Source organism: Pecten maximus, chromosome 5 (genome assembly GCF_902652985.1).
Source record: "Pecten maximus chromosome 5, xPecMax1.1, whole genome shotgun sequence".
Lineage (NCBI taxonomy): Eukaryota > Metazoa > Mollusca > Bivalvia > Pectinida > Pectinidae > Pecten > Pecten maximus.
In genome coordinates this window covers 1,158,441-1,177,153 of record NC_047019.1, presented here as the reverse complement: position 1 = coordinate 1,177,153, position 18,713 = coordinate 1,158,441, and the positions used below count along the sequence as shown (strand labels likewise).

At 35.8% G+C, this 18,713-nt stretch overlaps 1 protein-coding gene across 1 annotated transcript in view; it reads right to left on the bottom strand.

Annotated features, from left to right (window-relative positions):
* The window catches only part of LOC117326792 (dynein heavy chain 1, axonemal-like), a 112,175-nt gene that overhangs the window by 68,655 nt on the left and 24,807 nt on the right, over positions 1 to 18,713 (bottom strand). Inside the window, 13 exon segments of the mRNA XM_033883517.1 lie at positions 644 to 757; positions 6,765 to 6,870; positions 7,874 to 7,971; positions 10,444 to 10,534; positions 10,818 to 10,934; positions 11,621 to 11,922; positions 12,624 to 12,803; positions 13,026 to 13,253; positions 13,715 to 13,879; positions 14,539 to 14,751; positions 15,470 to 15,610; positions 16,774 to 16,886; positions 17,389 to 17,587. Of these exon segments, the coding sequence (XP_033739408.1) occupies positions 644 to 757; positions 6,765 to 6,870; positions 7,874 to 7,971; positions 10,444 to 10,534; positions 10,818 to 10,934; positions 11,621 to 11,922; positions 12,624 to 12,803; positions 13,026 to 13,253; positions 13,715 to 13,879; positions 14,539 to 14,751; positions 15,470 to 15,610; positions 16,774 to 16,886; positions 17,389 to 17,587 (2,067 nt within the window).

Sequence of the window (18,713 nt, the reverse complement as noted above, 5' to 3'; positions counted from 1 at the left end):
AGTGTTCTCATATCAAGGGTACATTTCAGCTGGGAAGAAATTCAGATGAAATTGTTATTCAAGAGCATATTTGGCTTTACATGATAAATCAATAATTAACAATTTTAAAAACTTAAATCAACAGACATTTAGTGCTTATCTTACCTGGAAGTTTACTATGTGATCACGTTAGGGTTGTCGTGGAGCTTACTTAGTGCTTACCTTGAGTTTGTCAGGGAGCTTACTTAGGGCTTACCTTGAGGTTGTCAGAGAGCTTACTTAGGGCTTACCTTGAGGTTGTCAGAGAGCTTACTTAGGGCTTACCTTGAGGTTGTCAGGGTGCTTATTTCATACTCACCTTGAGGTTGTCAGGGAGCTTACTTAGTGCTCACCTTGAGGTTGTCAGGGTGCTTATTTCATACTCACCTTGAGGTTGTCAGGGAGCTTACTTAGTGCTCACCTTGAGGTTGTCAGGGTGCTTACTTAGTGCTTACCTTAAGGTTGTCAGAGAGCTTACGTAGTGCTTACCCTAAGGTTGTCAGAGAGTTTACTTAGTGCTTACCTTTAGGTTGTCACTGAGCTTACTTAGTGCTTACCTTGAGGTTATCAGAGAGCTTACATAGTGCTTACCTTTAGGTTGTCAGGGAGCTTACTTAGTGCTTACCTTGAGGTTGTCAGGAAGCTCAGTTCTACCAGCATATCCAGGGTTCATTGTGATGAAGACAGAGCAGGAAGGTTTGAGGGAAAGTTCTACCCCCTCAAAGATAAAGCGGTCAACCTGATAATTCAGAACAAACAGTATTAGAGAGGGAAAAAACTGTTAAATACATGGATAGATATATCTCATCAATGAGATACAACATTATAGTAATGATATCAATTGTTCAGTTCACATCTGAATTAATATATAATCTGGTTATAAAATCAGATACAACAAAGAATTAAAAATATATTGTGTGAACAAAATATTGAAATTTTATTTTTGCATTTACTTTATTTAACATATTAAGAAATTTACATATTAACAAAAATAATATGCAGCTTTCTCAAATTGAATTTAAATAGGCTCAAAATTTGAATGTATCTTTTCAGGTAGTCATTTTAACAACTGAAGAATCATTCTATCTGGTTGAAGCCACCACTAAAATATCAGTAACCCTCAATGATCCATTAAAATGGTAACGAGTAAGTAATGGACCATTAAAATATCAGTAATCCTCAATGATCCATTAAAATGGTAATGATTAAGTAACGGACCATTAAAATATCAGTAATCCTCAATGATCCATTAGAATGGAAACGATTAAGTAACGGACCATTAAAATATCAGTAATCCTCAATGATCCATTAAAATGGTAATGATTAAGTAACGGACCATTAAAATATCAGTAATCCTCAATGATCCATTAAAATGGTAACGATTAAGTAACGGACCATTAAAATATCAGTAATCCTCAATGATCCATTAAAATGGTATCAAGTAAGTAATGGACCATTAAAATGTGTTGTAGAAAAGGAATATGAAACGATGGCTTAATGGTGTCTTCCCATAATGCATCTGATATAAATATTCAGAAATGAATGTAAATATAAGTGGGAGGGGATGGATAAACAGATATATGGGAAGTAACGGAGAGAAGAGGTTAGGATTTTAGGAACAAGTATGAGGGCAGTCCAAGGCATAGTAAATGATTATCATGTTGATTAAGTGGAACTTTAATCTACAGTCAATGTCATTGAATAAACTGCAATGCTGACTTACAATTTGAGGTCCGCGGCTGTCAGATTTACAAATTCTTCTACGATACATAAAACCTAACACAATTAAAATTAATCTTATTCATCGCGATAAATAAAAACAATTACTTATTATATCTATCAATGTCACTTCAGATGAATGAAATTAACACCATCAGCACAGAAAATAAAAATTTGACTTTCAAACTCTGGTGTTGACCAATGGGAATACATATCTGCTTTAAGTTCAATAGGTTTGATATCAAGCTAACATTCGATAACATTCATACTCTATGGAATTGTTTTTACATTTTAATGATAATAATTACAAATCCTTTCAGAGTTGTTATTATTTACATTTTTGTTTGTACATTGTCGGTCAGTGTAAACAAAGAAGCCCTATACATTATAAACAAACAAATAAACCTATAGTCTTCAGTCGATGCCCAAAATTAGCACAGTATTCGCATTATTTATGAAAATGAAAGGTAAAATAAATACACAACAAAATAATTTTGCATAGTAATCTTTCATTAATATAACACAGAAACATTAATTTAATGAAGAGATTAAAAAAAATGGGATTAACACAAAATCTGAAGTGCTATCAGCATTTTTCACACAGGTACCTACATTGGCTTCCAGAGCTTTTTGTATCGTAATGATCTGCATGGCCACGACGGATAATACTTCAATGTTTATTCTGTTGAACTCATCAAAACATGCCCATGCGCCCGCACTTCATTCGCAAGTTGTAGAGAGAGAGAGGAATATACAGAAAGAGAAGAATTATACGACTATACTATCTGCTAAACGAGCACGGCGGCTAGATGCTGAAATTATTCTGTGAATATATCCAGACTTGAAAACCGATTTTATGAGATAATATTGACATCTTCAATATCTTATCAAATTTTCATATCTTTCCTGAAATGTTTCTGTAAATTAATTTAAACTTAAACTTATCATTACTTCTTTTCACCAATTTTTTTTTTTTTTTTTTAATTTTTTTTTTAAATTTTTTTTTACTCATCACTGAAGGTAGATATCAACAAAACAAAAACAAAAAAATCAATTTTCAAGTCTATTTCTCCCTAAAAAGAAAAGATACGATTGTCTATTAGACATACAGAGCACACAACACTATAACAGAACACACACTATGATCATCTTTCCAAAAGAAGAATTTGTTCTTGATTAAATCCCAGTGCTACATGAAATTTGCCATTTTAGCAGTTTAAGCTGCCCTTGGTTCTGTCAGAGTTGTGTGCCCCTGTTTATGTCTGTTACACAGCCGTATCGGAAGAAGAGGCAGAGTTCAATACAGTACTGTACATTTTTCTAAAGCAATCTCAACTAGTATTTCTAATTTTGTCCATAACAAATGTTAAAGTGTTTTAATTTTATACATGTATATTTTTATTTTCCATTCAAAGTAGCAATTCCAATAATTTTACTCTCAAAATATCTAGTATAGATTTTTTTTTTTTTTTTTTTTTTATCAAATTTTGAAGAAATAAACTTTATAAATAAAATGTTGTCACTGTTGTCAATTATGATTAAAGTTTTCTTGTATATTAGACCATGCACAAAAACAGAGTAAAGAGGTCGTGTGTTCAGTAAAGATAGAGATTATCTCCGACTTACAGTCATCCCACAATGACAACATGCAGAATGTATAATATAATTGATCAATTTTCAAAACCACTGTGCAGGTGACCGAAGATAAAAAAGAATGATAAAAATTTTAAAAATTTACTTTTAAAGTGCAATGAACAGGAATTTCATTTTAGTTTGAAATGTCTTTAGAATGTAAATAAAAGTTCTACATGAAACTGGAACTGACCGAAGACACTATCTGCGAAGCATAATTAGAGACGATTAAGATTTATATTACAAGCATCCGTATATATATATATGAACACTTTAGATGAGATTTGATGTATCAGTGCTGACAAACTATTCAAGATATCACAAGACTTTAATGATGAGGTAATCTAAGGGAGATAACCCATAACTTTCCACCAGTAACTTATTTTAAAAATGACCACTCTGACAAAGTATATGTTGCTCCATGAATTTTATCCTTATGAATGGGGAATATATTTCTACTTGAAATATGGACAAAACCATGGACAGCATAAATAAAGCTGTAAATATCTTGAACTAATAAAGTATATCAGATATCGCCTCTACAGAACCATATATCTAGTTAAACTAGTTCAACACCAATGACAGACTATTTCTTGGTAGCAAGATATCAGTTTTACAGAGCTAGATATCAGTTTTACAGGGCTAGATATCAGTCTTACAGGGCTAGATATCAGTCTTACAGAGCTAGATATCAGTTTTACAGGGCTAGATATCAGTCTTACAGAGCTAGATATCAGTCTTACAGGGCTAGATATCAGTTTTACAGAGCTAGATATCAGTTTTACAGAGCTAGATATCAGTCTTACAGAGCTAGATATCAGTCTTACAGAGCTAGATATCAGTCTTACAGAGCTAGATATCAGTCTTACAGAGCTAGATATCAGTTTTACAGAGCTAGATATCAGTTTTACAGAGCTAGATATCAGTCTTACAGAGCTAGATATCAGTTTTACAGAGCTAGATATCAGTTTTACAGAGCTAGATATCAGTTTTACAGAGCTAGATATCAGTTTTACAGAGCTAGATATCAGTTTTACAGTGCTAGATATCAGTTTTACAGTGCTAGATATCAGTTTTACAGAGCTAGATATCAGTCTTACAGAGCTAGATATCAGTTTTACAGAGCTAGATATCAGTTTTACAGAGCTAGATATCAGTTTTACAGGGCTAGATATCAGTTTTACAGCGCTAGATATCAGTTTTACAGGGCTAGATATCAGTCTTACAGAGCTAGATATCAGTTTTACAGCGCTAGATATCAGTTTTACAGGGCTAGATATCAGTCTTACAGAGCTAGATATCAGTTTTACAGGGCTAGATATCAGTTTTACAGGGCTAGATATCAGTTTTACAGTGCTAGATATCAGTTTTACAGAGCTAGATATCAGTTTTACAGAGCTAGATATTAGTTTTACAGAGCTAGATATCAGTTTTACAGGGCTAGATATCAGTCTTACAGAGCTAGATATCAGTTTTACAGAGCTAGATATCAGTTTTACAGTGCTAGATATCAGTTTTACAGTGCTAGATATCAGTTTTACAGAGCTAGATATCAGTTTTACAGAGCTAGATATCAGTTTTACAGTGCTAGATATCAGTTTTACAGGGCTAGATATCAGTTTAACATGTGTTTTTTATATGTGTCCTAAACAGTTATATCTAGGCAGCCAGATATGTGTCCTAAACAGCTATATCTAGGTAGGCAGATATGTGTCCTAAACAGCTATATCTAGGTAGGCAGATATGTGTCCTAAACAGCTATATCTAGGTAGCCAGATATGTGTCCTAAACAGCTATATCTAGGTAGCCAGATATCAGAGTTATTTCTAGGTAGGCAGATATGTGTCCTAAACAGCTATATCTAGGCAGCCAGATATGTGTCCTAAACAGCTATATCTAGGTAGCCAGATATGTGTCCTAAACAGCTATATCTAGGTAGGCAGATATATGTCCTAAACAGCTATTTCTGGGTAGGCCAATATGTATCCTAAACAGCTATATCTAGGTATGTGTCCTAAACAGCTATATCTAGGTAGCCAGATATCAGAGTTATTCTAGGTAGGCAGATATGTGTCCTAAACAGCTATATCTAGGTAGGCAGATATGTGTCCTAAACAGCTATATCTAGGTATGTGTCCTAAACAGCTATATCTAGGTATGCGTCCTAAACAGCTATATCTAGGTATGTGTCCTAAACAGCTATATCTAGGTAGCCAGATATCAGAGCTATTTCTGATTGATCAGTTAAGAATGGAAGAGTAAGTCACGGAGCCGAGGATCACATGCTGAAAAAAGTGCTCATCAGTTAAATCTATAAACATTCTACTGGTAATCGTATATCAAAAATTCCTCTTTTTACAAAATTTTCTCAAAATCATAACATATAACCTAGATTGGTTCTCTCAAAATCATAACATATAATCTAGATTGGTAAGATTTTAAATGAATTTTGATGTTTCAAATCAAAACTTATTTTTTCTTACAAAAATTAATTTTGTGATATTCAAATATTTTAATACAAAATGATATTAGAGAATTTCAAAATATGATTTTAAGAATGTTTATAGATGTTTATATATATTTAGAAAATACATGTAAGTAGAATGCAGAAGACCACAGTCTCATTCTCCCTAAACTCCGGCTTTTTCTTATTTTTCTTTTTTTTTTTTTTTTTTTCCTCTTTCATTTTGTGGTGGTTGCAGTTCCAAAATTTTGAATGATACAGTATTTTGATTGAACTGTATATTTTCCAAAATAAAAACAGAGTAGATCGTTGATAAGATTGTGGAGTAGAGAATATATCCTTTAGTTCTGTGTTGGTCTACTACTAATGCACTGTTAAAGTACAAATAAGGAGAAACAGTATTCTTTGCGATAATGCAGCCGGCTGACAAACACCACTGTGTATTGTTCAAATCTCATATCCAAACATTTTGAAATCAGATTTTGGAAAAGTTTTGAATTTTTTCATATTAATATTTACTTGATTATGAAAATTATATTTTCAATTTCCATTTTTCGGACAAATGTTAGCATCCTGAACAACAAACATGGTATTTGGTCTGGCCTTAGCAGTCTGTTGCATTGTAAAGTACATATAGAATTCTAACTATTGGGATATCAAAGCTGCTCAACTTTAAATCAGAGATAATATTTACAAAACCCCATGTTACCATTCCCTCTGTCAACTGAAGACACATTTAAAAAAAAAAAAAAAAATCTCGAAAAATTAACTTTTCTCTTTAAAAGTAAATATGTTTTTAAAATTAAATTTTCATTTATCTTTTTGTTTTTAAATGCTGACAGAGAGAATGGTGACAGGACTGTAAAATGTCCCCGAGAGTTGTGCAGCTCTACAGTAAAGTTTTACTATCTAGCCCTTGGTGAAGTCTCACCCGTTGCTGTTGGGCCTTTTGTATTGTAGTAATTTGCTGTGCAACCACAGATAACACCTCAATATCGATACGGTTGAACTCGTCAAAACACGCCCAAGCTCCGGCACTGAAATTCAACATTTAATCAACACCCATATGAAATAGAACCAATCGTATGCTACTAATGCATTCATATTTTGGTTTTATTTTCAACTATCTTAGTAAGTTGTTAAATATTTCATCTGAAAAAGAATTTTCATTATAAGCCAGTTACATGTTATTTTATTATACATGTACATACATTATGTATCAAATTTTTTTTCCGCAATAAGAAATAAAACGACTGATTTCAAATGTATATAATACATATATCAAAAACTATTTTTCTAAGAATAGTCAACAACCAAAGGTGATTTGCTGATTTAAAAAAAAATAAATGCACGGTCAATCAACATCGTATTGCCAAATTTTAGTTCATTAATTTTTCATATTAAATCTTAATTAATTTGATTTAACTGGTTAATTATGGTAGAAAGTTGTGAATTTTACATTGTCAAACAAATGTTTTAGAAAATATTGCAGAGATTGTTCTAACTGGATATCGTTAGGAGAGACAGACCATGTGTAAGAGTACAATAGTCGGTCAAACACTGATAATTCATCTGCTTTCAACACAAACACCAAAATTAAAAACGAGATTAAAATTTCAAATTAAAAGTGTTTCAAATTACATTCTCATTAATACCAATTTTAATTGATAAAAACATCAAACTGGGAAAATTTCATACATTTCTGTTTTAAATGCATCATTTTAATCACAACTTTCATAGTGACACAAACACAATAATATCTAATTTAAGACTTGAACGTTTTATTCTATACCAAGATGTATGTTTTTTCATAAATAACATTTCTTTCACTTCCAAATTATGCAGATAAATTCATCTTGATTTCAATACAATGTTAAACGTTACACACGGATACAGACTAAGAAAAACTGCCCTACCTAAAATTAATCAATTATTTATACAATAAAACTTTAACTTGAGGTTTTCCTCATCTATACAACTATATTTTCTAGAAGAAATCAGAAATTTGGTTTCTGGTACATTCAAAAAACCGATACATACCTGGCCAAGCCTTTGAAGAACTTGCCCATAGCCATGAAATCCAGCTGGTCAGAACAGTTGAACACCACACACTGGACAGCCATGGCCTTGGCCAAATCCTGTAGGAATGTAATATTATACCGATAAGGTCTTGTATAACAGTACCTGAGTGTCCCCAACTAATGCTTGGTAGCTTACAAACCGTCCTCAGTATTCCTGAGAAATCACTCGGGATGCAATATTTTCCCTAGAGATCTAATAGGGAACAAGCACCGCAAGCGGAGATCTAATAGGGAACAAGCACCGCAAGCGGAGATCTAATAGGGAACAATCACAAGACCCCCAAGTATGATGTCATTAAACTTTTCTTTCTAAGTAATATGTTTCGTGATATATTAGATATAATGTTATCTTAATCACTTTAAACTTTATTTTATAGCATACTTGAGGGTTTTTTTTTAGATATTTTAAGATTTTTCAAAGAATTAGCAAACAAATGAAAAATGATCAATAAAAAAAGTTGTACTGTTTTAATTCTGATAAAAAACTGGTGTGCCAACACAAGCTTTCCATTAATCTAGGCGGCGGCTTATTACCCGCCATGGGCTTATTACTGGCCATGGACTTATTACCGGCCATGGGCTTATTACCGGCCATGGGCTTATTACTGGCCATGGACTTATTACCGGCCATGGGCTTATTACCGGCCATGGGCTTATTACCGGTCATGGGCTTATTACCGGCCATGGGCTTATTACAGGCCATGGACTTATTATTGGCCATGGGCTTATTGCCGGCCATGGGCTTATTACCGGTCATGGGCTTATTACCGGCCATGGGCTTATTACAGGCCATGGACTTATTATTGGCCATGGGCTTATTGCCGGCCATGGGCTTATTACTGACCATGGGCTTATTACCGGCCATGGGCTTATTACTGGCCATGGGCTTATTACCGGCTATGGGCTTATTACAGGCCATGGGCTTATTGCTGGCCATGGGCTTATTACTGGCCATGGACTTATTACCGGTCATGGGCTTATTACCGGCCATGGACTTATTACTGGCCATGGACTTATTACCGACCATGGACTTATTACCGACCATGGACTTATTACTGGCCATGGACTTATTGCTGGCCATGGACTTATTGATGGCCATGGACTTATTACTGGCCATGGGCTTATTACCGGCCATGGGCTTATTACCGGCCATGGGCTTATTACCGGTCATGGGCTTATTACCGGCCATGGGCTTATTACAGGCCATGGACTTATTATTGGCCATGGGCTTATTGCCGGCCATGGGCTTATTACTGACCATGGGCTTATTACCGGCCATGGGCTTATTACTGGCCATGGGCTTATTACCGGCCATGGGCTTATTACCGGCCATGGACTTATTGCCGGCCATGGACTTATTACCGGCCATGGGCTTATTACTGGCCATGGACTTATTACCGGCCATGGGCTTATTACTGGCCATGGACTTATTGCTGGCCATGGGCTTATTGCCGGCCATGGACTTATTGCCGGCCATGGACTTATTACCGGCCATGGACTTATTACCGGTCATGGGCTTACTACTGGCCATGGACTTATTGCCGGCCATGGGCTTATTACTGGCCATGGACTTATTACCGGCCATGGGCTTATTACTGGCCATGGGCTTACTACTGGCCATGGACTTATTGCCGGCCATGGGCTTATTACTGGCCATGGACTTATTACCGGCCATGGGCTTATTACTGGCCATGGGCTTACTACTGGCCATGGACTTATTGCCGGCCATGGGCTTATTATTGGCCATGGACTTATTACCGGCCATGGGCTTATTACTGGCCATGGACTTATTACCGGCCATGGGCTTATTACCGGCCATGGACTTATTGCCGGCCATGGGCTTATTACTGGCCATGGACTTATTACCGGCCATGGGCTTATTACTGGCCATGGACTTATTGCTGGCCATGGGCTTATTGCCGGCCATGGACTTATTGCCGGCCATGGACTTATTACCGGCCATGGGCTTATTACCGGCCATGGGCTTATTACTGGCCATGGACTTATTGCTGGCCATGGGCTTATTGCCGGCCATGGACTTATTACCGGCCATGGGCTTATTACTGGCCATGGACTTATTACCGGCCATGGGCTTATTACCGGCCATGGACTTATTGCCGGCCATGGGCTTATTGCCGGCCATGGACTTATTACCGGCCATGGACTTATTACCGGCCATGGGCTTATTACTGGCCATGGACTTATTACCGGCCATGGGCTTATTACCGGCCATGGACTTATTGCCGGCCATGGACTTATTACCGGCCATGGGCTTATTACTGGCCATGGACTTATTACCGGCCATGGGCTTATTACTGGCCATGGACTTATTGCTGGCCATGGGCTTATTGCCGGCCATGGACTTATTGCCGGCCATGGACTTATTACCGGCCATGGACTTATTACCGGTCATGGGCTTATTACTGGCCATGGGCTTATTACCGGCCATGGGCTTACTACTGGCCATGGACTTATTGCTGAACATACAAGGATTATTTTCGGTTTACTACTGAATTAACAACTACAAACCTTGGTTGTCTCGGTCTTCCCTGTTCCTGCGGGTCCAGCCGGAGCTCCACCAAATTTGAGATGGAGAGCTCCGGTCAGGGTCAGATAACACCTTAAAAACAACAATTATCACATTTAATGAATGGGTACAATTCACATTTCAATCAAAGGAAATTATTTCATTTTAATTCTTTGTCAGTAAATAGTAAAAAAAAATCTAGAACATGTATAGAATTTCTGTATTAGATGATTATCATACATTTTCATGGCTACTAAAATAATGTATGTCATCACCAATTTAATTAAATCTGATAACAAAATAATGGACATAAATCAAAAACAAGTTTCTGTAGTGACATGACCAGGTGGACTGTGTCCACTATAAGTTTCTATACCTATCGGTCAGTGGTGTGATGACCAGTCTGAAGGTGTTTCCGAGGTACTCGTATCCGTAGGGGAACTGAGCGTTCACAGCTCGTATGTACAGGTTTTCATCCTCCAACCAGTAATATCTTAAGAAGATAATAGAAAAAAAAACATGTCAAAGTATGCAATTTCTATTTATTTTCATGGTTAAAATTTTCATCAAACTGCAAGGACACTTTTTCCGGATTGTAAACTTTGAATATTCTCTAGTGTAGCATACAAAACATTGTACATAATATGTTTTCCAGTTCAAACCTATACAACACCATTCTATTTCAATGATAAATAGCAAAATGTCTTTATTTTTAATGATAATTATAACCAGCTTCTCTAAGTATTCCAAATTAACAGATCCTACGTATTACTACCGGTAGAATATAGGAGACAAAGGAATATGAACAGGGTTCATACAGATTATGTCCAACCAAATTCCAGGCCATTTCAAGGCTTTTTCAATGTCTTAATTAAATATCCAAGGTCATTTTACCCGTCATCTAAGTCATCTTGAGAGGGAACAAGAGAACAAAAAATCAACTTGTAACTATCCACTTGATCAAAATACAACATGACATGGTAATTATTAACGTCTGTAGGGGAGGCGGCATAGACAAAGTTGAATCCAAATGATCAGTGGCAAGAGTTTCACTTATCCTAATTAAACCTTAATATTCAAGGATTTTTCAAGGCTGTAAACCACTTTTCAAGCTTTTCAGGGTCCAGAATGAAATTCAAGGCTTTCTCAAGGCCTGTGCTAACCCTGTATGAAACTCACCTGATCTGACTGATCCATTCGAAGGCGTTGGCATTGCTGACCTCCTCTTGTACGATCCTGGCGACGACATCACGGGCGTGGACTTCTACGACAATGAGGGCAGACAAAGTGAGTCGCCCAATCTTGGGCAGGTCAGTCCTAACCAGGAGTCTCAAGTCGTCCAACTGTTTCAGTAGATGTTCGTACGTCTCCTTGACCTTGTTCTGCTCCAAGGCGTCAGTGACCTCTTGTGTCCAGTATGTTTGACAGCCAGCAATGACAACTTGACCAGGCCATTTCAGTACCCATTCTGTTCTTGGTGTCTATAAAGACAATTTTTCACATCAGAATTTTTTTCAACTTCTTTGAAATTAAAAAAAAAAAAAGGAATTTCATTCACACTCTTGTATAAGTTGTTACCAAGGGTTCCTTCCCTACTTCTGAACATATCATGATATCCTGAGGATAATTTATGATTCATAAAGTTTGTTTCACAGGGTATTCCTCATATGGTCTTTATAGACAGGTGACCTTATATACAGGTTATGATATTCATCATATGGTCTTTACAGACAGGTGGTCTTATATACAGGTTGTTGTACAGGATATTTCTCATGTGGTCTTTATAGACAGGTGACCTTATATACAGGTTGTTGTACAGGGTATTTATCAAATGGTCTTTATAGACAGGTGGTCTTATATACAGGTTGTTGTACAGGGTATTTATCAAATGGTCTTTACAGACAGGTGGTCTTATATACAGGTTGTTGTACAGGGTATTTATCATGTGGTCTTTATATACAGGTGGTCTTATATACAGGTTGTTGTACAGGGTATTCATCAAATGGTCTTTATAGACAGGTGGTCTTATATACAGGTTGTTGTACAGGGTATTCATCGAATGGTCTTCATAGACAGGTGGTCTTATATACAGGTTGTTGTACAGGGTATTCATCAAATGGTCTTTATAGACAGGTGGTCTTACATACAGGTTGTTATGGTGGTATTTTCACACAGTACTTACAACTTTGTAATCTTCTAGTGACTCCTTGATGATGAGTCTAAGACTTTCCCTCATGCAGCGTTCAATCTCCAACATCCAGTCCTCAACATTTCCTGTCGGGTAGAGTGTCTCCTTGAAGTCAACACTCTCACCCTCACCAGAGAACATCTTGGTGATCTTCAAATCATCCTCAAATTTGAGCTGAAATGGTAAATATATATTTTTTATTCTGATCAGATGAAATGTTAAACTCTGCTAACAAATAAAAACAACCCTCATAAAACACATTGAGGACACTTTTAGAAAACTTCTACCATAATTTTCCAGTTCCCATATCAAATTCAGATCTGCCTTTTGGTTGTGTGACATGTGTTCCTCCATCTAAAAAAAAGTATTTTGTGTCATTTTGTATGTTTTACAAACCTTAGCAACATTTTCAAAGCACTTCCTGAGATGGGGCTGTACAGCTTTCGGATCTTTGGTCTGTGAGAGGATTTCCAGAAGCTCGTCGTCAGACAGGAAGTAGAACCGTGGGAAGGCGTTCCTCTTGGTCTCCAGGTATTCGCTGAGTCCCTTCTGTACCTGTTCCAGTAACTTGTTACATTCTCTCAGATTGTCCAGCAGACGGTTGTCAGGACAAAGGGAGATAACCTATAACAATTCAAAATAACATAATAATACAAAGGGAGATAACCTATAACCAATTCAAAATAACATAAAAATACGAGCAAAAGCAGAAGTCACATCCGTCCTCATCCACTCCCAAGTACATGTACACTACAAGTTCAAATTCAGCCAAAATGTCCCATTGATAACACTTCATCATGTCATCAAAATATATAATTATATGAAACCATATTTTTCTGAAAAATATATTTTTTTTAATAATTTTCAATTGGGTGCAACTCTTGATGGATGCAACATCAAAGATTTGCAAATATGGTTCTTCAGGCCAGATAAGCCTAGAATTGTATAATTAATGCCACGGCCTTATATTGCACTGTATCATACTTATTGATAAACAGTCATCCATGCCCTGGTATTCCTGTGGATTTTAATATTTGATTGAATTCCCAGCTTTCGATGAAATCATCGAGCTGGCCCTAACCTACCTGAGGGTTCTCACGAGCGTTCTTCATCAACTTCCTCCAGATCCGTTCCATGGTCTGGTATCGCTTGCTCTCCACCGGGAGCTGTCTGTTAATGTCCTCTGAGCTGAAGATCGGCTCCAAGTACAACCATGATCTCTGACATACCAGCCACTCATCCAAGACGTCCTGAAAACAGAATCATAGTCGTTATTACGTTTGTCAGGAGTGATATTATCTTTGTATAAGGTAAGTCTCTTTGATAGATAAATATTACCCAGCATGATGAAGTCTGCAAATTACCTCGGATTCAAACACATGACATTTATGATAATTTTACCAAACATTATGAATTTCTGATTCAAACACATGACATTTATGATAATTTTACCAAACATTATGAATTTCTGATTCAAACATATGACATTTATGATAATTTTACCAAACATAATGAATTTCTGATTCAAACACATGACATTTATGATAATTTTACCCAGCGTTATGAATTTCTGATTCAAACACATGACATTTTATGATAATTTTATCACACAGTAATATTATCTATGAGTAGGCTTATCACCAGGCACGGATTTGTTTCTCAGAACACCATCGTACATGGAATTTTTCACAAAACCTAAAATTTTAAACAGAGAAAACCTTTTTTTTTTTTTTTTTTTCTCTTTCATTGCAATAGTTAATTACCTGTATCTCTGTCAATCCACCTTTAGAAAATTTATGATGTAGAAATATTCACGGACATTAAAAAAGTAGAAAATTAAGACATGATTTTGCTGGTGAACGACTTCCCTACAATATGACACAATTCGTACGTAAGCTAGACATCATACCTGGGTAGTCTTGAGTTTGTTCTCCCAGTTACTGATACGATCCTCAAACGGCTTTTTGTAGGGCGAGAACGACATGCTCTGAGTCATGACAATGTGATCGTCCAACAGCTGTGAGGTATCTTCCGACGCTCGGATGATGTAGGTGCCGGTCTCTTTGTACGACAAAATCTCAAAGTTTACCGGATCCCATTCCTTCTCCATCTTGTCTAAAGCCTACAGAAACCAGAATTCATTCTGTAAAATAAATTCTCTCCCCTGAACATCTGCAATGGGATCCTGAAAACTTTGTCATGTACATTTTAGTGTTTTAAGTGTGCTTGGTCATTTAAATGTCACTACTATGGTTCTCAGTAAGTAACATTAATAAAATCTGCTGTATGTTGCAAGTGTCTTCAAGATGTTGGATATGACTTCTCTTCAGGAATGCCTGATCTTATTCTTTTTCTAGATTTTCCGTGTAAATCACTTTTTGCCTTCTTTTCTGTTTGTTTTAGCATTTTTAGTGAAAATTACATTTAAGTTACATTATTTCATTTCCATTGTTGTGAGTTCTATTGTTTGAATTTATTCCATTGTTCTGAGTTCTGTTGTTTAAATGGCATTTCTATTGTTCTGGGTTCTGTTGTTTAAATTACAATTCCATTGTTCCCAGTTCTGTTGTTTAAATTACATTTCCATTGTTCCCAGTTCTGTTGTTTAAATTACATTTCCATTATTCTGGGTTCTTTTGTTTAAATAATATTTCCATTGTTCCGAGTTCTGTTGTTTGAATTACATTTCCATTGTTCTGTTAGAATAGATGAGGTGATTGCGATATGAGGACCCGCTGGTATCCGTAAACTCTGAATGTCTGTTATGAAATTGTAATTATACGACTCATTTTGACCTAATTATGCCGACAGATAATTTTTAAAAATTGAATCAATCGTACCTGTTCGATGGAGTATTCCTTTCCTGCGACTTCAGCCACCTTGGTGATGGTACCGATGTGGTCCTGTAGATTCATCTCGATACACTTACTGAATGTCAGGTTTGCCTTCGGTCTGACGGGGAATCCTAGATCTGTGGATAGCTGTATAAATATACAAGGTTAGGTTTGACTGTCGATAGCTGTATAAATATACAATGTCAGGTTTGACTGTCGATAGCTGTATAATTATAAATACACAAGGTTAGGTTTGACTGTCGATAGCTGTATAAATATACAAGGTTAGGTTTGACTGTCGATAGCTGTATAAATATACAAGGTTAGGTTTGACTGTCGATAGCTGTATAAATATACAAGGTTAGGTTTGACTGTCGATAGCTGTAGGTTAGGTTTGACTGTCGATAGCTGTATAAATACACAAGGTTAGGTTTGACTGTCGATAGCTGTATAATTATAAATACACAAGGTTAGGTTTGACTGTCGATAGCTGTATAAATACACAAGGTTAGGTTTGACTGTCGATAGCTGTATAAATATACAAGGTCAGGTTTGACTGTCGATAGCTGTATAATTATAAATACACAAGGTCAGGTTTGACTGTCGATAGCTGTATAAATATACAAGGTTAGATTTGACTGTCGATAGCTGTATAAATATACAAGGTTAGGTTTGACTGTCGATAGCTGTATAAATACACAAGGTTAGGTTTGACTGTCGATAGCTGTATAAATATACAAGGTAAGGTTTGACTGTCGATAGCTGTAGGTTAGGTTTGACTGTCGATAGCTGTATAAATATACAAGGTTAGGTTTGACTGTCGATAGCTGTATAAATATACAAGGTTAGGTTTGACTGTCGATAGCTGTAGGTTAGGTTTGACTGTCGATAGCTGTAGGTTAGGTTTGACTGTCGATAGCTGTATAAATACACAAGGTTAGGTTTGACTGTCGATAGCTGTATAAATATACAAGGTAAGGTTTGACTGTCGATAGCTGTAGGTTAGGTTTGACTGTCGATAGCTGTATAAATATACAAGGTTAGGTTTGACTGTCGATAGCTGTATAAATATACAAGGTTAGGTTTGACTGTCGATAGCTGTATAAATATACAAGGTTGACGTCGATTACAACCAGATATAAATGTCTCGAAGAGTACAGTAAGATAAACTAGTTTGTAAGATGAAATATATTTGGTGTTTATGACATACCTGTTCCCAATGTCGATTACAACCAGATATAAATGTCACAAAGAGTACAGTAAGATAAACTAGTTTGTAAGATGAAATATATTTGGTGTTTATGACATACCTGTTCCCAATGTCGGTTCCTCATCCCAGGGTTTCGGAGACCCTGGATCAGTGGAATGTACGGCTTGAAGTCCTCCACATTTCCTTTGATTTCTGACGCCACATTTTGTACACCTATCGAGAACATCCTCACAACTCAATAATATGTAATGCTCGCATCAACTCTCATCAATAGATGTGCAGTATTTTTTTTTGTTTTTTTTTTAATCATTTTTTTTTTCTTTTAATTATTTTTTTTCAATTGCTTTTAGACTTTCCAGTCATTTTTTTGTGTGTTTTTCTTTTGTGGAAAATAGAAAAACATCTCAGAAGTAACTAAAACTTGTGGTTTTCAAAAAAATTGAAGTTGAAGATGTTTTTATCTCTGTCAGCACATTCACTTTAAACTTAGATTTGAGTTTGATTATGATACTAATGTCCATTCTGAGCTTGTCAGATTTTATTGTCATATTTACCTCCAAACTATTTGGAAGCATTATCAGCTTGTCAATAAAAGATTCCACAGTTTGTCAAAACCATCTTATTTCTTAAACACTACACCTTTCATTAAAGATCACAGATTTTACATAACAAATAATTCATCACTTTGCAGAAAATAAAAGATGGCCGGCCTTACTTGGCATCTCGTTGAATATCCTGACGGACTTGTGCATAGTTTTGTACGCTTCGTTCACATTCTTCTCAACATCCTCGGCATTGATGGATGTCAGCGGGTCGTTCATCCAACTCTCCTGCCAGCGTTGCCAGTCAGACACGGTGAGCCAGAGATTTCTGAACGGCTCAAAATCCTTGACAAGTTGTGCCAGCTTATCATACTATAAATAACAAGGGCACACACCGTCTGGCTAAAGGATGGCTACTGTGGTCACATGACCTCTGTAAGAAGGCTAAGATGTGCAGCACATGCTTGATATTGCTAAAGTTGGTATGGTCGTACACTTGATCATATTCAATATTACTGTGTAAAAATTCTTATTTTTGGCGAAATGAAATTTTCAGTTTGTAAGTTAAAATACAGAGTGCAGGGCTTTTTCTGAGGGCTTTTTCTGAGGGCTTTTGGGGGCTGTTAATGGAGCCCAGTCCAAATTGAAATGATTTCATATCTAAGCCAATTTCCCAAAATTCGCAGTTTACTCCTGGAAAAAAATCTTTCCCAATTCACCAATTTTTTTCCCAAAATGAGACAAAAAGGACCCATCCCAAACCAGTGAGAAAAAGGCCTGGAGTGTACTGAAGATTTTATATGGGATGTTTCCATTTTATGTAAGGTTGATGAAATTTGTGGCAATTTGAATTTTGAAATATATTTATCTAATTGGTATAATTATGCCACTGTCAAGCAAACTATCATATTGTACTAATAGGGTTATACAAACTTTACTCTGAACAGCTTAGAACTGGGTAATAATGTTTTTCCCTTTTCACATTACAACAGATCTCAGACCATACCAACTAGAAACTGAATTTACTAAAATATAGCAAAAATAAAAATAGCTAAAAGAGCAAATGAAATTAAAAATGCTTTCAATCTAAAAAGCAACACATCAATGTCACAACTACTAGCTTGTTAAATTTCTTAAGGCAATTTCTCAATTGTTAAATGTGTGAGTCTGCAAATGATCTAATTAAAGGTTACTTAATTAATATTACTAATGAGACTTTATGCAATTATCTCCCTTTAGTAAATAAATCGCATGAAATGTCAAATTGATTACACATAATTATAGATCAAAATAGCAATGTTATTCAATGCATTTACTAAATGTCTTCAAAAGGCGACCAAATGAAAACTACCTAATTCTAAAATTTACTAACAATAATATTTAAGACATGCAGAAATGCTGGTGAAATATTGAAATAATTTGTGAGAACACACACCCTTGTATAACTAAAGTTATTATATCCAACTTCACACATAGTTAACAGTTGTTTAAACTTGCT